The sequence below is a fragment of the Coregonus lavaretus genome (assembly GCF_964263955.1).
Source record: "Coregonus lavaretus genome assembly, chromosome: 36".
NCBI classification, from domain to species: domain Eukaryota; kingdom Metazoa; phylum Chordata; class Actinopteri; order Salmoniformes; family Salmonidae; genus Coregonus; species Coregonus lavaretus.
The window spans coordinates 22,541,070-22,557,965 of record NC_140023.1 but is presented as its reverse complement, the minus strand read 5'-3'; the positions used below and the strand labels follow the sequence as shown (position 1 = coordinate 22,557,965).

Sequence of the window (16,896 nt, the reverse complement as noted above, 5' to 3'; positions counted from 1 at the left end):
GGTGATTGTGGTCTCTCCTTGTTGGTCAAATAGCCCTTACACAGCCTGGAGGTGTGTTGGGTCATTGTCCTGTTGAAAAACAAATGATAGTCCCACTAAGCACAAACCAGATGGGATGGCGTATCGCTGCAGAATGCTGTGGTAGCCATGCTGGTTAGGTGTGCCTTAAATTCTAAATAAATCACAGTCAGTATCACCAGCAAAGCACCCCCACACAATCACACCTCCTCCTCCATGCTTCACGGTGGGAACCACACATGCGGAGATCATCCATTCACCTACTCTGCGTCTCACAAAGACACGATGGTTGGAACCAAAATCCTCACATTTTGACTCATCAAAACCAAGATTTCCACCGGTCTAATGTCCATTGCTTGTGTTTCTTGGCCCAAGCAAGTCTCTTCTTCTTATTGGTGTCCTTTAGTAGTGGTTTCTTTCCAGCAATTTGATCATGAAGGTCTGATTCACACAGTCTCCTCTGAACAGTTGATGTTGAGATGTGTCTGTTACTTGAACTCTGTGAAGCATTTATTTGGGCTGCAATTTCTGAGGCTGGTAACTCTAATGAACTTATCTTCTGCAGCAGAGGTAACATCCATTCCTGTGGCGGTCCTCATGAGAGCCAGTTTTGCTTGATGGTTTTGCGACTACACTTGAAGAAAGTTTTCCGAATTGACTGACCTCCATGTCTTAAAGTAATAATGGACTGTAGTTTCTCTTTGCTTATTTGAGCTGTTCTTGCCATAATATGGACTTGGTCTTTTACCAAATAGAGCTATCTTCTGTATACCACCCTTACCTTGTCACAAAACAACTGATTGGCTCAAACGCATTAAGAAGGAAAGTAATTCCACAAATTAACTTTTAAGAAGGCACACCTGTTAATTGAAATGCATTCCAGGTGACTACCACATGAAGCTGGTTGAGAGAATGCCAAGAGTGTGCAAAGCTGTCATCAAGGCAAAGGATGGTTACTTTCAAGAATCTCAAATATAAAATGTATTTTGATTTGTTTAACACTTTTTTGGTTAGTACATGATTCCATATTTGTTATTTCATGGTTTTCATGTCTTCACTTTTATACTACAATGTAGAAAATAGTAAAAATAAAGAAAAACCCTTGAATGAGTAGGTGTGTCCAAACTTTTGACTGGTACTGTACATCACAGAAGACTGAAATATAACAAAACCATTTGACATAGAAACACCACACTTTCTTCATAAAAAGAAAGCATATATTTATTATTATTAAATTATGAAATATATTAATAACATTCCACCTATGAGGCCAAAGAGGGCGCTTATGGTCATTGAATGCAGGAAAGGGCTAGTATGATTAAAATGCTATATGCCAACCCCTCAGCCATAGTTATAACAGGCAATATATGCTCTGCTACCTTCAGAATCACTAGAAGCAGCAGACAAGGTGATCCAATTTCGCTATTTTTATTATCCACGGAACCTTGGCCAAGGCAAGTCATCAATCGAAGGAACTCTAACTTCACTAAAATGTACTGATCACTTCATCTCATTATACACAAACAATATTTTACTTTATCGAGACAATGTATCTCAATTGCTCCCAAACACATTAAAGATCATAGATTAATTCAGCTTCATCTCAAGTTATAAAATTAATCTAACCAAATCAGCCCTAATGCCTCTCAAGACCCCGATGGAGGACTCCATCTCTATTTATGGAATCCCAATCATTTCCCATTTTAAACGTTTGGGAGTAGATATATTTCCGTCCTTAGATAAAACCATTGCAAGAAATTTCAACGGAACACTCAAATCAATTCAATCCGACCTCAGAAGATGGAATAATATCCCAGTTGCTGTAGCCCTTTCCTGTAGTCAATTATCCTCATGGGGTGGAATGTTATTAATATTTTTCATAATTTCTTAATTTATAAATATGATTTCCAAAAACCCGATGAAAATCCAGTGTTTCTATGTCAAACAGTTTTGTTATATTTCTTATTATTAGGGGTGTAACGATTCGTTTTAATAACGATTCGATTTGTATCACGATTCGTGGTTGTCGATACGATTCAAGGACGATATTGGTTCATTTAGAACGATACGATCCGAAACGATTCAGTGACTTGAAATCGATTCAGTAACCTTTTAGCCAAAAATTCAACCAGTGTGACTGAAATAAATACCTGGATACTGGACAGTGCAGGTGAAGTTTCCTAGATTCCTGTTTCTTGTAAGGACCGCAATGGTGGCTTGATAATTTCTCGCTCGTCGGCTTCTCCTCTGTCGTCCGCTATGTTTTGTTGTCTTGGCAGACTGAATCGAGTAATGTTTAAAGCCTTTATCATTAAAAGTGCTAAGAAAAAACATCCATATAAAGTCTGACGTGCTTAAATCCAATGGGTTATTTCCTAGTATCGATACAATCGATTTATTACATTTTAAAACGATGTTAGATCGATATATGTTGTCCAAAAGGCCAACTCGCGGAGCACAGATCGATGTAGTTGGATCATAGGAATATAAATCGATACATCGATGTAGTAGATGGATCGTTACACCCCTACTTATTATAAAGTGTAATATTGGGATGCAAACTCAAAATTGAATACATTGCAACTCTATGTCTGACATGGTACAGGTGTCTTCTTTTTTTAAGCCAATAACCATGTGTGTGAGGTGTATACTTTTGTTTAAAGTAGATTTGTTTAAGACTACCAAGAATCACTCTGTGGTAGCCCACTGCAGTAAAAAGTTAACCGGCAGAATATCTATTGTCTGGATGGAGACGTGGGGTTGGGGGAATGGGATGGGGGGTGGAGGCCCTCTTTTTTTCTCCTATTTATACTGAATGTATTATTGCTTAAACTCTGTATGTATTTCTTACTGTTATTTTTCATTTGAGTGGCAGCCTGCCGGTACATGTTTTATAAACGTATGTATTGAAATGAATAATAATGTACCTGTACCCCCCCCCCAAACAAAAAAATACAAAATAAATAACAACTATTGTCATTCGCAATGGGTGTAAAAAACAGACGTTGACTTTCTGTATGAGATTCATTAAATATTACGTTGAGAAGCTCCGCAGTTCATTAGTGGTGGTGAGTTAAGACAATCAGAAATACTATCAGACATTCCCAAATGGGCACTTTTATACAATGGGCGCAGACCATGTACTTCTATGCGTGCTCAGGCATGCGCGCTTACTCAACAATGACAGAATAAAGAACCAGACACATGTTCACATGGAGCGCTCCAAGTCAAAAAGCAAATAAACCAAAACGTGTTTCTCACAAGCGTAGCATAGGTTGTTAGCTCTGCAAACAACGTGTCCACTCCGAGAATGAGAACGGTAAATGACTGTAATAATATATTTAATGCAATTTCGGAACTAATGCAACATTGTTATCAAATTGCACCCGTGCCATAAGTTGCAGATGCCTGTACTAGACAAATGGAACTAAGATATCTTTCCCCATAATCAGTGGAAAGTTTCCCCATACTGTACAGTGGTTGTAGTTGAATTATGACTAAGGCTCCCCCTGCTACAGTAGCCAGCTAGCTAGCTTCTCCAGGCAGACCCACAGTGCAGATAGAGTATCGCACCACAGCAGGAACCTGCCTTCTCACCCCTCTCAATTAAGGCCTCAATTCTCTCGTTATCTCACGCTGTGAACGGAGCCCAGCTGTGTGTGTGTGTGTGTGGGAGGTTGTGTGAGTGTGCATGCATGCATGCGTGTGAACTTCCTGTGTGTGTGCGCACGCTTGTCGGTGTGATTGAGGTCATCCTCTCGCTATGTGTTGTAAACGGGTCAGTGGAGTCTCCTGCCAGGCTGGGCTCAGGTCTTGCCTGCTGACCCGAAGCAGCATGTCTGGACAGATCACCCATGGCCCGGCCACGCTGTGGGTGACTGCACTGATCTAGCTCACTACTCAACCAAACCAGGAGAGAAGAAACCTGCCAACTTGGCCACGACTGCTAACATGATCTACTGAAGAGAAACACTGTTTTAAAGGTCGGATTCTTGGAATCCGACTGGTTTTAGTCAAGTCTCTATAGTAAAGCTGTCACCATTTTACCCTGCCTGATCTCGCCCTCATCAGTGGTGGCTTGTGATTGGCTGAATACCCAGGGGGAAACCACACTTTTATGGACATTTTAAACATAATCCTTAAATTATACTGAACAAAAATAGAAACACAACATGCAACAATTTCAACTATTTTACTGAGTTACTGTACATAAAAGGAAATCAGTCAATTGAAATGAATTCATTAGACCCTAATCTATGGATTTCACATGACTGGGCAGGGGTGCAGCCATGGGTGGACCTGGGAGGGCATAGGCCCACCCACTAGGGAGCCAGGCCCAGCCAATCAGAATGAGTTTTTACTCACAAAAGGGCTTTATTACAGACAGAAATACTCCTCAGTTTCATCAGCTGCCTGGGTGGCTGGTCTCAGACAATCCCGCAGGTGAAGAAGCCGGATGTGGAGGTCCTGGGCTGGCGTGGTTACATGTGGTCTGCGGTTGTGAGGCCGGTTGGACGTACTGCCAAATTCTCTAAAATGATGTTGGAGCCGGCTTATGGTAGAGAAAATAACATTCTCTGGCAACAGCTCTGGTGGACATTCCTGCAGTCAGTATTCCAATTGCACCCTCCCTCAAAATCTGTGGCATTGTGTTGTTTGACAAAATTGCAGATTTTAATAATAACAACAATATAACTAATAATAAAGCATACTGTGTCCATAATAAGTATATAGGTTATAGGTTGAGAGCTTTTGTGAAAGAGTACAGTTAGAAAGATATGGCATATACAGTTGAAGTCGGAAGTTTACATACACCTTAGACAAATACATTTAAACTCAGTTTTTCACAATTCCTGACATTTAATCCTAGTACAAATTCCCTGTTTTAGGTCAGTTAGGATCACCACTTTATTTTAAGAATATGAAATGTCAGAATAATCACATTCCCAGTGGGTCAGAAGTTTACATACACTCAATTAGTATTTGGTAGCATTGCCTTTAAATTGTTTAACTTGAGTCAAACGTTTTGGGTAGCCTTCCACAAGCTTCCCACAATAAGTTGGGTGAATTTTGTCCCATTCCTCCTGACAGAGCTGGTGTAATTGAGTCAGGTTTGTAGGCCTCCTTGCTCGCACACGCTTTTTCAGTTCTGCCCACACATTTTCAATAGGATTGAGGTCAGGGCTTTGTGATGGCCACTCCAATACCTTGACTTTGTTGTCCTTAAGCCATTTTGTCACAACTTTGGAAGTGTGCTTGGGGTCATTGTCGATTTGGAAGACCCATTTGCGACCAAGTTTTACCTTCCTCACTGATGTCTTGAGATGTTGCTTCAATATATCCACATAATTTTCCTTCCTCATGATGCCATCTATTTTGTGAAGTGCACCAGTCCCTCCTGCAGCAAAGCACCCCCACAGCATGACGCTGCCACCCCCGACCTTCACGGTTGGGATGGTGTTCTTCGGCTTGCAAGGCACCCCCTTTTTCCTCCAAACATAACGATGGTCATTATGGCCAAACAGTTCTATTTTTGTTTCATTAGACCAGAGGACATTTCTCCAAATGTACGATCTTTGTCCCCATGTGCAGTTGCAAACCGAAGTCTGGCTTTTTTATGGCAGTTTTGGAGCAGTGGCTTCTTCCTTGCTGAGCGGCCTTTCAGGTTATGTCGATATAGGACTCGTTTTACTGAGTTATAGATGCTTTTGTACCTGTTTCCTCCAGCATCTTCACAAGGTCCTTTGCTGTTGTTCTGGGATTGATTTGCACTTTTCGCACCAAAGTATGTTATAATAATAATAATTAGTCATTTTGCAGACGCTCTTATCCAGAGCGACTTACAGGAGCAATTAGGGTTAGGTGCCTTGCTCAAGGGCACATCGACATATTTGTCACCTAGTCGGCTCGGGTATTAGAACCAGCGACCTTTCGGTTACTGGCACAATGCTCTTAACCACTAAGCTACCTGCCGCCCTGTTGTTCATCTCTTGGAGACAGAACGCGTCTCCTTCCTGAGTGGTATGACGGCTGCGTGGTCCCATGGTGTTTATGCTTGCGTACTATTGTTTGTACAGATGAACGTGGTACGTTCAGGCATTTGGAAATTGCTCCCAAGGATGAACCAGACTTGTGGAGGTCTACCATTTTTTTCGGAGGTCTTGGCTGATTTCTTTTAATTATCCCATGATGTCAAGCAAAGAGACACTGAGTTTGAAGGTAGGCCTTGAAATACATCCACAGTTACACCTCAAATGGACTTAAATGATGTCAATTAGCCTATCAGAAGCTTCTAAAGCCATGACATCATTTTCTGGAATTTTCCAAGCTGTTTAAAGGCACAGTCAACTTAGTGTATGTAAACGTCTGACCCACTGGAATTGTGATACAGTGAATTATAAGTGAAATTATCTGTCTGTAAACAATTGTTGGAAAAATTACTTGTGTCATGCACAAAGTAGATGTCCTAACCGACTTGCCAAAACTATAATTTGTTAACAAGAAATTTGAGGAGTGGTTGAAAAACGAGTTTTAATGACTCCAACCTAAGTGTATGTAAACTTCCGACTTCAACTGTATATACAATTAAGAGACCACTGCAAAACTATCAGTTTCTCTGGTTTTACTATTTATAGTTATGTGTTTGGGTAAAAATAACATTTTTGTTTTATTCTATAAACTACTGACAACATTTCTCCCAAATTCCAAATAAAAATATTGTCATTTAGAGCATTTATTTGCAGAAAATGACAACTGGTCAAAATAACAAAAAAGATGCAGTGTTGTCAGACCTCGAATAATGCAAAGAAAATAAGTTCATGTTCATTTTAAAACAACACAATACTAATGTTTTAACTTAGGAAGAGTTCAGAAATCAATATTTGGTGGAATAACCCTGATTTTCAATCACAGCTTTCATGTGTCTTGCATGCTCTCCACCAGTCTTTCACATTGATGTTGGGTGACTTTATGCCACTCCTGGCGCAAAAATTCAAGCAGCTGGGCTTTGTTTGATGGCTTGTGACCATCCGTCTTCCTCTTGATCATATTCCAGAAGTTTTCAATGGGGTTCAGGTCTGGAGATTGGGCTGGCCATGACAGGGTCTTGATCTGGTGGTCCTCCATCCACACCTTGATTGACATGGCTGTGTGGCATGGCACATTGTCCTGCTGGAAAAACCAATCCTCAGAGTTGGGGAATAATGTCAGAGCAAAAGGAAGCACATTTTTTTCCAGGACAACCTTGTACATGGCTTGATTCATGTGTCCTTCACAAAGACAAATCTGCCCGATTCCAGCCTTGTTGAAGCACCCCCAGATCATCATCGATCCTCCACCTAATTTCACAGTGGGTGTGAGACACTGTGGCTTGTAGGCCTCTCCAGGTCTCCGTCTAACCATTAGACGACCAGGTGTTGGGCAAAGCTGAAAATTGGACTCATCAGAGAAGATTACCTTACTCCAGTCCTCTACGGTCTAATCCTTATGGTCTTTTGCAAACTTCAGCCTGGCTCTTCTTTGCTTCTCATTGATGAAGAGCTTTTTTCTAGCTTTGCACGACTTCAGCCCTGCCCCTAGGAGCCTGTTTCGAACCGTCCTCGCCGTGCACTTCACCCCAGCTGCCGTTTGCCATTCTTTTTGTAGGTCACTTGATGTCATCCTACGGTTGTTGAGTGACATTCGAATGAGTTTGCGGTCATCCCGGTCAGTAGAGAGTCGTTTTCGCCCTCTGCCAGTCTGTAGCTTTGTTGTCCCCAATGTCTGCTGCTTGACCTTGTTCTTATGAACCGCCGTCTTTGAAATGTTAAGGATGGAAGCAACCTGACACTCACTGTATCCTTCTGCCAGTAAAGCCAGAATTGAACCCTTCTTTTCCTCACTCAAAACTTTCCTTTTCAACTCTTTTGGCATGGTCAATAGTTATTACTTTTGAGGTACTATTAGCACTGTTTTTGCCATCCAGCTGGTCCTATTGCAAGAGGATAGTGATGACCACAGCAGTGGTTTTTATACTTTTCCTCGTTAGATAAGATTTGGTTCATGTGTATGTGTATTCTAGTTTTGGTGGTCTGCATAATATGCTAATATACATCCCTACATTTACCATTAGTCTGGACTTTACTGTACTGTATATCAATGCAGAGCAATAGGTAGTAGTGAGTAAGGAAGCTTCTCTTCTCTGGAACATGGTGTCCTCTGGGACTGCTCAGTAAGGAAGCTTCTCTTCCCTGGAACATGGTGTCCTCTGGGACTGCTCATGCATAAAACCCTCACTCTCCCCCTCCTGGCAAAATCCTTCTATTGAAAAAAACTAAATAGAAAACTCCTGACAGTTGTTATTTCCTTTCGTTGAACCACCATGTTGCTTCAGAGAGGAAAATACACAGCAGCACTGCAGGCCCCTGGGGAGCCTGTTGTCAACAAGTGGAAAATGACAGGTTCCTCTCCGGCGCACACCGACCCAAATGTCGCTGTGCGGTCATACGGAAGAGGCCTGTTTGCCGGGGTCTACCACGGCGGGGAGAGAGATGGAGGAAGAGGTAGAGGGGAAGGAGAGAGGGAGAGGGGGATTTGTGTGCTCCGATCCCTGTCTAACTGCCTCCACGGGTCAATGCATCTGACGTGTGAGTGCACACCTGACACATCTCTCTCTCTCTCTCTCTCTCTCTCTCTCTCTCTCTCTCTCTCTCTCTCTCTCTCTCTCTCTCTCTCTCTCTCTCTCTCTGTCTGTCTCTCTCTCTCTCTCTCTCTCTTTCCTCACACTATATCTCCATTTGTTTTTATTTTCTCTCCCTTCCCTCTATTTCTCTGACCTCATACCACAATTATTTTGTGTTTCCTTTTCCATCTTTGTTTCTCATTTCCATATTTATATATTCCCTCTCCTTTCATTTTGCCTTCTCTCTCTCTCTCTCTCTCTCTCTCTCTCTCTCTCTCTCTCTCTCTCTCTCTCTCTCTCTCTCTCTCTCTCTCTCTCTCTCTCTCTCTCTCTCCTCCCTCCCTCCCTCCCTCTCCTCTTTAGGATGTGTTGGAGGAGCTGGCGGAGAGTTCTGAGTTCAATGAAAATAAGGGTCCATGCCTGGCGTTCCGGCGAGCAGCCTCAGTTCTGAAGAGTCTGCCATCAGCAGTGCACTGTCTGGGGGCCATCCAGGGCCTCCCCTGCGTGGGTGAACAAACCAAGGCTGTCATGGAGGTAACATCAGCTCCACTATATTAATGCAGTCACACACACGCACACACAACCACACTGACATGCACGCACACAGACACACAGACACACATGATACACACACACACACACCCACCAGAGTAAAATAAACAGAGTAAAGGCCAAACATTCCACATGTCCGTGGCCATTGGAGTGACACTTAGTAAGCAACCACTGAGTTGAGTATTGTTGAGTGAACATCAGAGGGGAAAAATCACAAAACCCACTGAGATGAAATAGTAGCCTAGCGAGCACTGAGGCCATGGTAGTGATGAACAATTGGTGTGTGTGTGTGTACACCCCAATGAGAAAGTGTGTCAGAGCAGTATCCCTGAGCTTGAGGAGGGTTGGCCTTGGCTTGAGGGTTGATAGCCAGTAGGGAGATGCGTCATTGAGCAGCAGTGGAGGCTGCTAAGGGGAGAACGGCCCATAATAATGGCCGGAACGGAGTGAATGGAATGGCATCAAACACCTGGAACCATGTGTTTGATGTACAGTGGCTTGCGAAAGTATTCACCCCCTTGGCATTTTTCCTATTTTGTTGCTTTACAACCTGGGATTAAAATAGATTTTTTTTGGGGGGGTTGTATCATTTGATTTACACAACATGCCTACCACTTTGAAGATGCAAAATATTTTGCAAGTCTCTTGGGGTAAGTCTCTATAAGCTTGGCACATCTATCCACTGGGATTTTGCCCATTCTTCAAGGCAAAGCTGCTCCAGCTCCTTCAAGTTGGATGGGTTCCGCTGGTGTACAGCAATCTTTAAGTCATACCACAGATTCTCAATTGGATTGAGGTCTGGGCTTTGACTAGGCCATTCCAAGACATTTAAATGTTTCCCCTTAAACCACTCAAGTGTTGCTTTAGCAGTATGCTTAGGGTCATTGTCCTGCTGGAAGGTGAACCTCCATCCCAGTCTCAAATCTCTGGAAGACAGGTTTCCCTCAAGAATTTCCATGTATTTAGCACCATCCATCATTCCTTCAATTCTGACCAGTTTCCCAGTCCCTGCCGATGAAAAACATCCCCACAGCATGATGCTGCCACCACCATGCTTCACTGAGGGGGTGGTGTTCTCGGGGTGATGAGAGGTGTTTGGGTTTGCGCCAGACATAGCGTTTTCCTTGATGGCCAAAAAGCTCAGTTTTAGTTTCATCTGACCAGAGTACCTTCTTCCATATGTTTGGGGAGGCTCCTTCAGGGTTATCTTTGGTCTCTTTGTTGCCACTCTGATTAATGCCCTCTTCACCTGGTCTGTGAGTTTTGGTGGGTGGCCCTCTCTTGGCAGGTTTGTTGTGTCCCTGACCTGTTTGGAGAGCTCCTTGGTCTTCATGGTGCCGCTTGCTTGGTGGTGCCCCTTGCGTAGTGGTGTTGCAGACTCTGGTGCCTTTCAGAACAAGTGTATATATACTGAGATCATGTGACAGATCATGTGACACTTAGATTGCACACAGGTGGACTTTATTTAACTAATTATGTGACTTCTGAAGGTAATTGGTTGCACCAGATCTTATGTACGGTGAGGGAAAAAAGTATTTGATCCCCTGCTGATTTTGTATGTTTGCCCACTGACAAAGAAATTATCAGTCTATAATTTTAGTGGTAGGTTTATTTGAACAGTGAGAGACAGAATAAATAAATAAAAATCCAGATAAACGCATGTCAAAAATGTTATAAATTGATTTGCATTTTAATGAGGGAAATAAGTATTTGACCCCCTCTCAATCAGAAAGATTTCTGGCTCCCAGGTGTCTTTTATACAGGTAACGAGCTGAGATTAGGAGCACACTCTTAAAGGGAATGCTCCTAATCTCGGCTGGTTACCTGTATAAAAGACACCTGTCCACAGAAGCAATCAATCAATCAGATTCCAAACTCTCCACCATGGCCAAGAAAAAAGAGCTCTCCAAGGATGTCAGGGACAAGATTGTAGACCTACACAAGGCTGAAATGGGCTACAAGACCATCGCAGAGCAGCTTGGTGAGAAGGTGACAACAGTTGGTGCGATTATTCGCAAATGGAAGAAACACAAAAGGACTGTCAATTTCCCTCGGCCTGGGGCTCCATCACCTCACCTCGTGGAGTTGCAATGATCATGAGAACGGAGAGAAATCAGCCCAGAACTAAACAGGAGGAACTTGTCAATGATCTCAAGGCAGCTGGGACCATAGTCACCAAGAAAACAATTGGTAACACACTACGCTGTGAAGGACTGAAATTCTGCAGCGCCCGCAAGGTCCCCCTGCTCAAGAAAGCACATATACAGTTGGGAAAAAAAGTATTTAGTCAGCCACCAATTGTGCAAGTTCTACCACTTAAAAAGATGAGAGAGGCCTGTAATTTTCATCATAGGTACACGTCAACTATGACAGACAAAATGAGAAAAGAAATTCCAGAAAATCACATTGTAGGATTTTTTATGAATTTATTTGCAAATTATGGTGGAAAATAAGTATTTGGTCAATAACAAAAAGGTTTCTCAATACTTTGTTATATACCCTTTGTTGGCAATGACACAGGTCAAACGTTTTCTGTAAGTCTTCACAAGGTTTTCACACACTGTTGCTGGTATTTTGGCCCATTCCTCCATGCAGATCTCCTCTAGAGCAGTGATGTTTTGGGGCTGTCGCTGGGCAACACGGATTTTCAACTCCCTCCAAAGATTTTCTATGGGGTTGAGATCTGGAGACTGGCTAGGCCACTCCAGGACCTTGAAATGCTTCTTACGAAGCCACTCCTTCGTTGCCCGGGCGGTGTGTTTGGGATCATTGTCATGCTGAAAGACCCAGCCACGTTTCATCTTCAATGCCCTTGCTGATGGAAGGAGGTTTTCACTCAAAATCTCACGATACATGGCCCCATTCATTCTTTCCTTTACACGGATCAGTCGTCCTGGTCCCTTTGCAGAAAAACAGCCCCAAAGCATGATGTTTCCACCCCCATGCTTCACAGTAGGTATGGTGTTCTTTGGATGCAACTCAGCATTCTTTGTCCTCCAAACACGACGAGTTTAGTTTTTACCAAAAAGTTATATTTTGGTTTCATCTGACCATATGACATTCTCCCAATCCTCTTCTGGATCATCCAAATGCACTCTAGCAAACTTCAGACGGGCCTGGACATGTACTGGCTTAAGCAGGGGGACACAGCAGGATTTGAGTCCCTGGCGGCGTAGTGTGTTACTGATGGTAGGCTTTGTTACTTTGGTCCCAGCTCTCTGCAGGTCATTCACTAGGTCCCCCCGTGTGGTTCTGGGATTTTTGCTCACCGTTCTTGTGATCATTTTGACCCCACGGGGTGAGATCTTGCGTGGAGCCCCAGATCGAGGGAGATTATCAGTGGTGTTGTATGTCTTCCATTTCCTAATAATTGCTCCCACAGTTGATTTCTCCAAACCAAGCTGCTTACCTATTGCAGATTCAGTCTTCCCAGCCTGGTGCAGGTCTACAATTTTGTTTCTGGTGTCCTTTGACAGCTCTTTGGTCTTGGGCATAGTGGAGTTTGGAGTGTGACTGTTTGAGGTTGTGGACAGGTGTATTTTATACTGATAACAAGTTCAAACAGGTGCCATTAATACAGGAAACGAGGGGAGGACAGAGGAGCCTCTTAAAGAAGAAGTTACAGGTCTGTGAGAGCCAGAAATCTTGCTTGTTTGTAGTTGACCATATACTTATTTTCCACCATAATTTGCAAATAAATTCATTAAAAATCCTACAATGTGATTTTCTGGATTTTTCTTTCTCAATTTGTCTGTCATAGTTGACGTGTACCTATGAAGAAAATTACAGGCATCTCTCATCTTTTTAAGTGGGAGAACTTGCACAATTGGTGGCTGACTAAATACTTTTTTCCCCACTGTACATGCCCGTCTGAAGTTTGCCAATGAACATCTGAATGATTCAGAGGAGAACTAGGTGAAAGTGTTGTGGTCAGATGAGACCAAAATGGAGCTCTTTGGCATCAACTGAACTCGCCGTGTTTGGAGGAGGAGGAATGCTGCCTATGACCCCAAGAACACCATCCCCACCGTCAAACATGGAGGTGGAAACATAATGCTTTGGAGGTGTTTTTCTGCTAAGGGGACAGGACAACTTCACAGCATCAAAGGGACGATGGACGGGGCCATGTACCGTCAAATCTTAGGTGAGAACCTCCTTTCCTCAGCCAGGGCATTTAAAATTGGTCGTGGATTGGTATTCCAGCATGACAGTGACACAAAACACATGGCCAAGGCAACAAAGGATTGGCTCAAGAAGAAGCACATTAAGGTCCTGGAGTGGCCTAGCCAGTCTCCAGACCTTAATCCCATAGAAAATATGTGGAGGGAGCTGAAGGTTCAAGTTGCCAAACGTCAGCCTCGAAACCTTAATGACTTGGAGAAGATCTGCAAAGAGGAGTGGGAATAAATCCCTCCTGAGATGTGTGCAAACCTGGTGGCCAACTACAAGAAACGTCTGACCTCTGTGATTGCCAACAAGGGTTTTGCCACCAAGTACTAAGTCATGTTTTGCAGAGGGGTCAAATAATTATTTCCCTCATTAAAATGCAAATCAATTAATAACATTGCGTTTTTCTGGATTTTTTTTTTGTTATTCTGTCTCTCACTGTTCAAATAAACCTACCATTAAAATTATAGACTGATCATATCTTTGTCAGTGGGCAAATGTACAAAATCAGCAGGGGATCAAATACTTTTCTCCCTCACTGTACATACATACATATATACACATACATATACATACAGTGGGGAAAAAAGTATTTAGTCAGCCACCAATTGTGCAAGTTCTCCCTCTTAAAAAGATGAGAGAGGCTTGTAATTTTCATCATAGGTACACGTCAACTATGACAGACAAAATGAGAATTTATTTTCCAGAAAATCACTTTGTAGGATTTTTAATGAATTTATTTGCAAATGATGGTGGAAAATAAGTATTTGGTCAATAACAAAAGTTTCTCAATACTTTGTTATAAACCCTTTGTTGGCAATGACACAGGTCAAACGTTTTCTGTAAGTCTTCACAACGTTTTCACACACTGTTGCTGGTATTTTGGCCCATTCCTCCATGCAGATCTCCGCTAGAGCAGTGATGTTTTGGGGCTGTCGCTGGCCACATGGACTTTCAACTCCCTCCAAAGATTTTCTATGGGGTTGAGATCTGGAGACTGGCTAGGCCACTCCAGGACAATGGGGGTGAATACATATGCACGCACCACTTTTCCGTTATCTATTTTTTTGAATTTTCTGAAACGAGTTATTTTTTTCATTTCACTTCACCAATTTTGACTCTTTTGTGTATGTCCATTTCATGAAATCCAAATAAAAATCCATTTTAATTACAGGTTGTAATGCACCAAAATAGGAAAAACACCAAGGGGGATGAATACTTTTGCAAGGCACTGTATTTAATACCATTCCACTGATTCCGCTCCAGCCATTACCACGAGCCCGTTTTCCCAAATTAAGGTGCCACCAAACTCCTGTGTTGAGCAGTGGACTCAAGGCAGAAATGTCTACTCTGCTTTAAGCCTTACCTGCTGTTCATTGTTAAAATATTAAAGTAAACTAAAATACTGCTTTGTAGTGTTTTTTCATGCACACACACACAGACACACACGCACGTGTGTACACACACACACAGTTGAAGCTGATGACAGCAGATTACAACAGAACAACCTCAAACCTTTTAAAATAAACGCTTCTCCAATAGTTGTGTCCTCTGAGAAGTCCAATGATGCTTCTATTCCATAACTGTGATGTTGTTTTAAGTTTTCATCCTACATCCTACACAGCGCCTTGGTGCCTACTGCTTTTACATCTTTGATAAATGTGATATGGAGACACTTAAAATGTTACCAGCAAATTAGTTGTGCTCCCCGGAGAGGAGAACACTATTAGGCCCGGGAACAAAGCCTGTTCAAAACAAACAGTCGGAGCTGTGGAAAATAACATCCTGAGCTTTTCATTACAGCCATAAAACTGGAATTAATCCGATGCTTTACTATACCAAAGCTATTATGTCTAGAATAGGAATGGAAATGAGTATCAGAGGGGTACTTTAAGTACTCCTAGCAACCAATTCCATGAGCAGCAGCACTTAAGAAGAGCTCCTCCTTAAATTGCATTTTTTATTTTATTTGTATTATTTTACTATATGTGAACAGTTGAGGGCAGACTTCATCCTAAAAGCGAACAAGGAAATCAAAGGAGACCTTCTGTTCTACACGGATGATCCGAATGCTTGGCACCCAGCTCTCCACAAGGCCAACAATGAACTTAAAATGTCAGAAAACAGAACAATGAGGCAATTGTACATTGATTCCACCCCCAAATGTAACATAAATATGTATAATAACGGCACTGTGATGGTTCAAGGTTCGGAGGCCAGTCTGGATACATTTGTCAATTTGCCATACTCAAAACCTCTCCACCAAAACTGCCTACAACAGCGTCCACTTCCTTTGTGTCCAAGGACGTTGTCCCCAGTTTCCCTCTCCTACCACCGCCTGCAGCAGACATAGCCCTCAGCATGCCACTCTCACATGTGACACTTACAGTATCACAGCATTTCAGAGAGGAGGAGATCAGCCTGGCGCGTTAGCATAGGGAGCATAAGGATGAAATCTGTTAGTTGCAGTATGCTATCATTAACCCATATTTTTTACCTGACAATTATATCTGGTACTATCCCCAAGGTTTGGAAGGCGGCCCATGTACTCCCCCTTCACAAAGGTGGTGACCTTTGTCCCCTAAATAATTATTGCCCTATTTTCTAAACTTTCTTGCCTAGCTAAAATATTAGAATCCTTTATTAATTCTCAGCTAAGATCATTCTTATTTTTGAAATGTATTCTAAATGTACAGTTCATCAGTCGGGTTTTACACCAGGTCATAGCACAATCTCTGCTGCATCCCTAATTATAAATGATATGGTTAACTGTGTGGATAAAAGGCAACATTGTGCTGCCCTTTTCATTGACCTGTCAAAGGCCTTCGATACTGTTGATCACTCACTGCTAATGCAGAGGATATCCTCAATTGGCCTAGACCAGGCTACATGTAACTGGTTAAAAATTACATAACACTAAGAACTCAATGTGTATCTACTGATAGTGTTAAATCAGGTTTTCTGGACATAATAAAAGGTGTCCTGCAGGGGTCAATTCTGGGCCCTGGACTTGGACAATGCACTGCTGTGTATAATATTGCCCCCACGGTTGACCAGGCTCTATCTGAACTGCAGTATGCCTTCATTGCATTACAGAAAAAAGTAGTTGAACTGAAATTAGTATTGAATGCGGGTAATACTAAGTACAGTGCCCTCAGAAAGTATTCACACCCCTTGACTTTTTCCACATTTTGTTGTGTTACAGCCTGAATTTAAAATGGATTACATTTCGTTTTTTTTGTCACTACACACACATTTTTACAAATGAAAAGCTGAAATGTCTTGAATTAATAAGTATTCAACCATTTTGTTATAGCAAGCCTAAATAAGATCAGGAGTAAAACTGTGCTTAAAAAGTCACATAATAAGTTGCATGGACTCACTCTGTATGCAATAATGGTGTTTAATATGGTTTTTGAATGATTACCTCATCTCTGTACCCCACACATACAATTATCGGTTAGGTCCCTCAATCAAGCAGTGAATTTCAAACACAGATT

At 42.2% G+C, this 16,896-nt stretch overlaps 1 protein-coding gene across 1 annotated transcript in view; it reads left to right on the top strand.

The window, feature by feature from the left end:
• Window positions 1-16,896, top strand: part of LOC311111021 (DNA nucleotidylexotransferase-like) — a gene marked incomplete at both ends in the record, with an annotated part of 151,731 nt that overhangs the window by 41,661 nt on the left and 93,174 nt on the right. Inside the window, one exon of the mRNA XM_084153712.1 lies at window positions 9,041-9,211. Within this exon, the coding sequence (XP_084009838.1) occupies window positions 9,041-9,211 (171 nt within the window). The remainder of the gene's footprint in view (window positions 1-9,040; window positions 9,212-16,896) is intronic.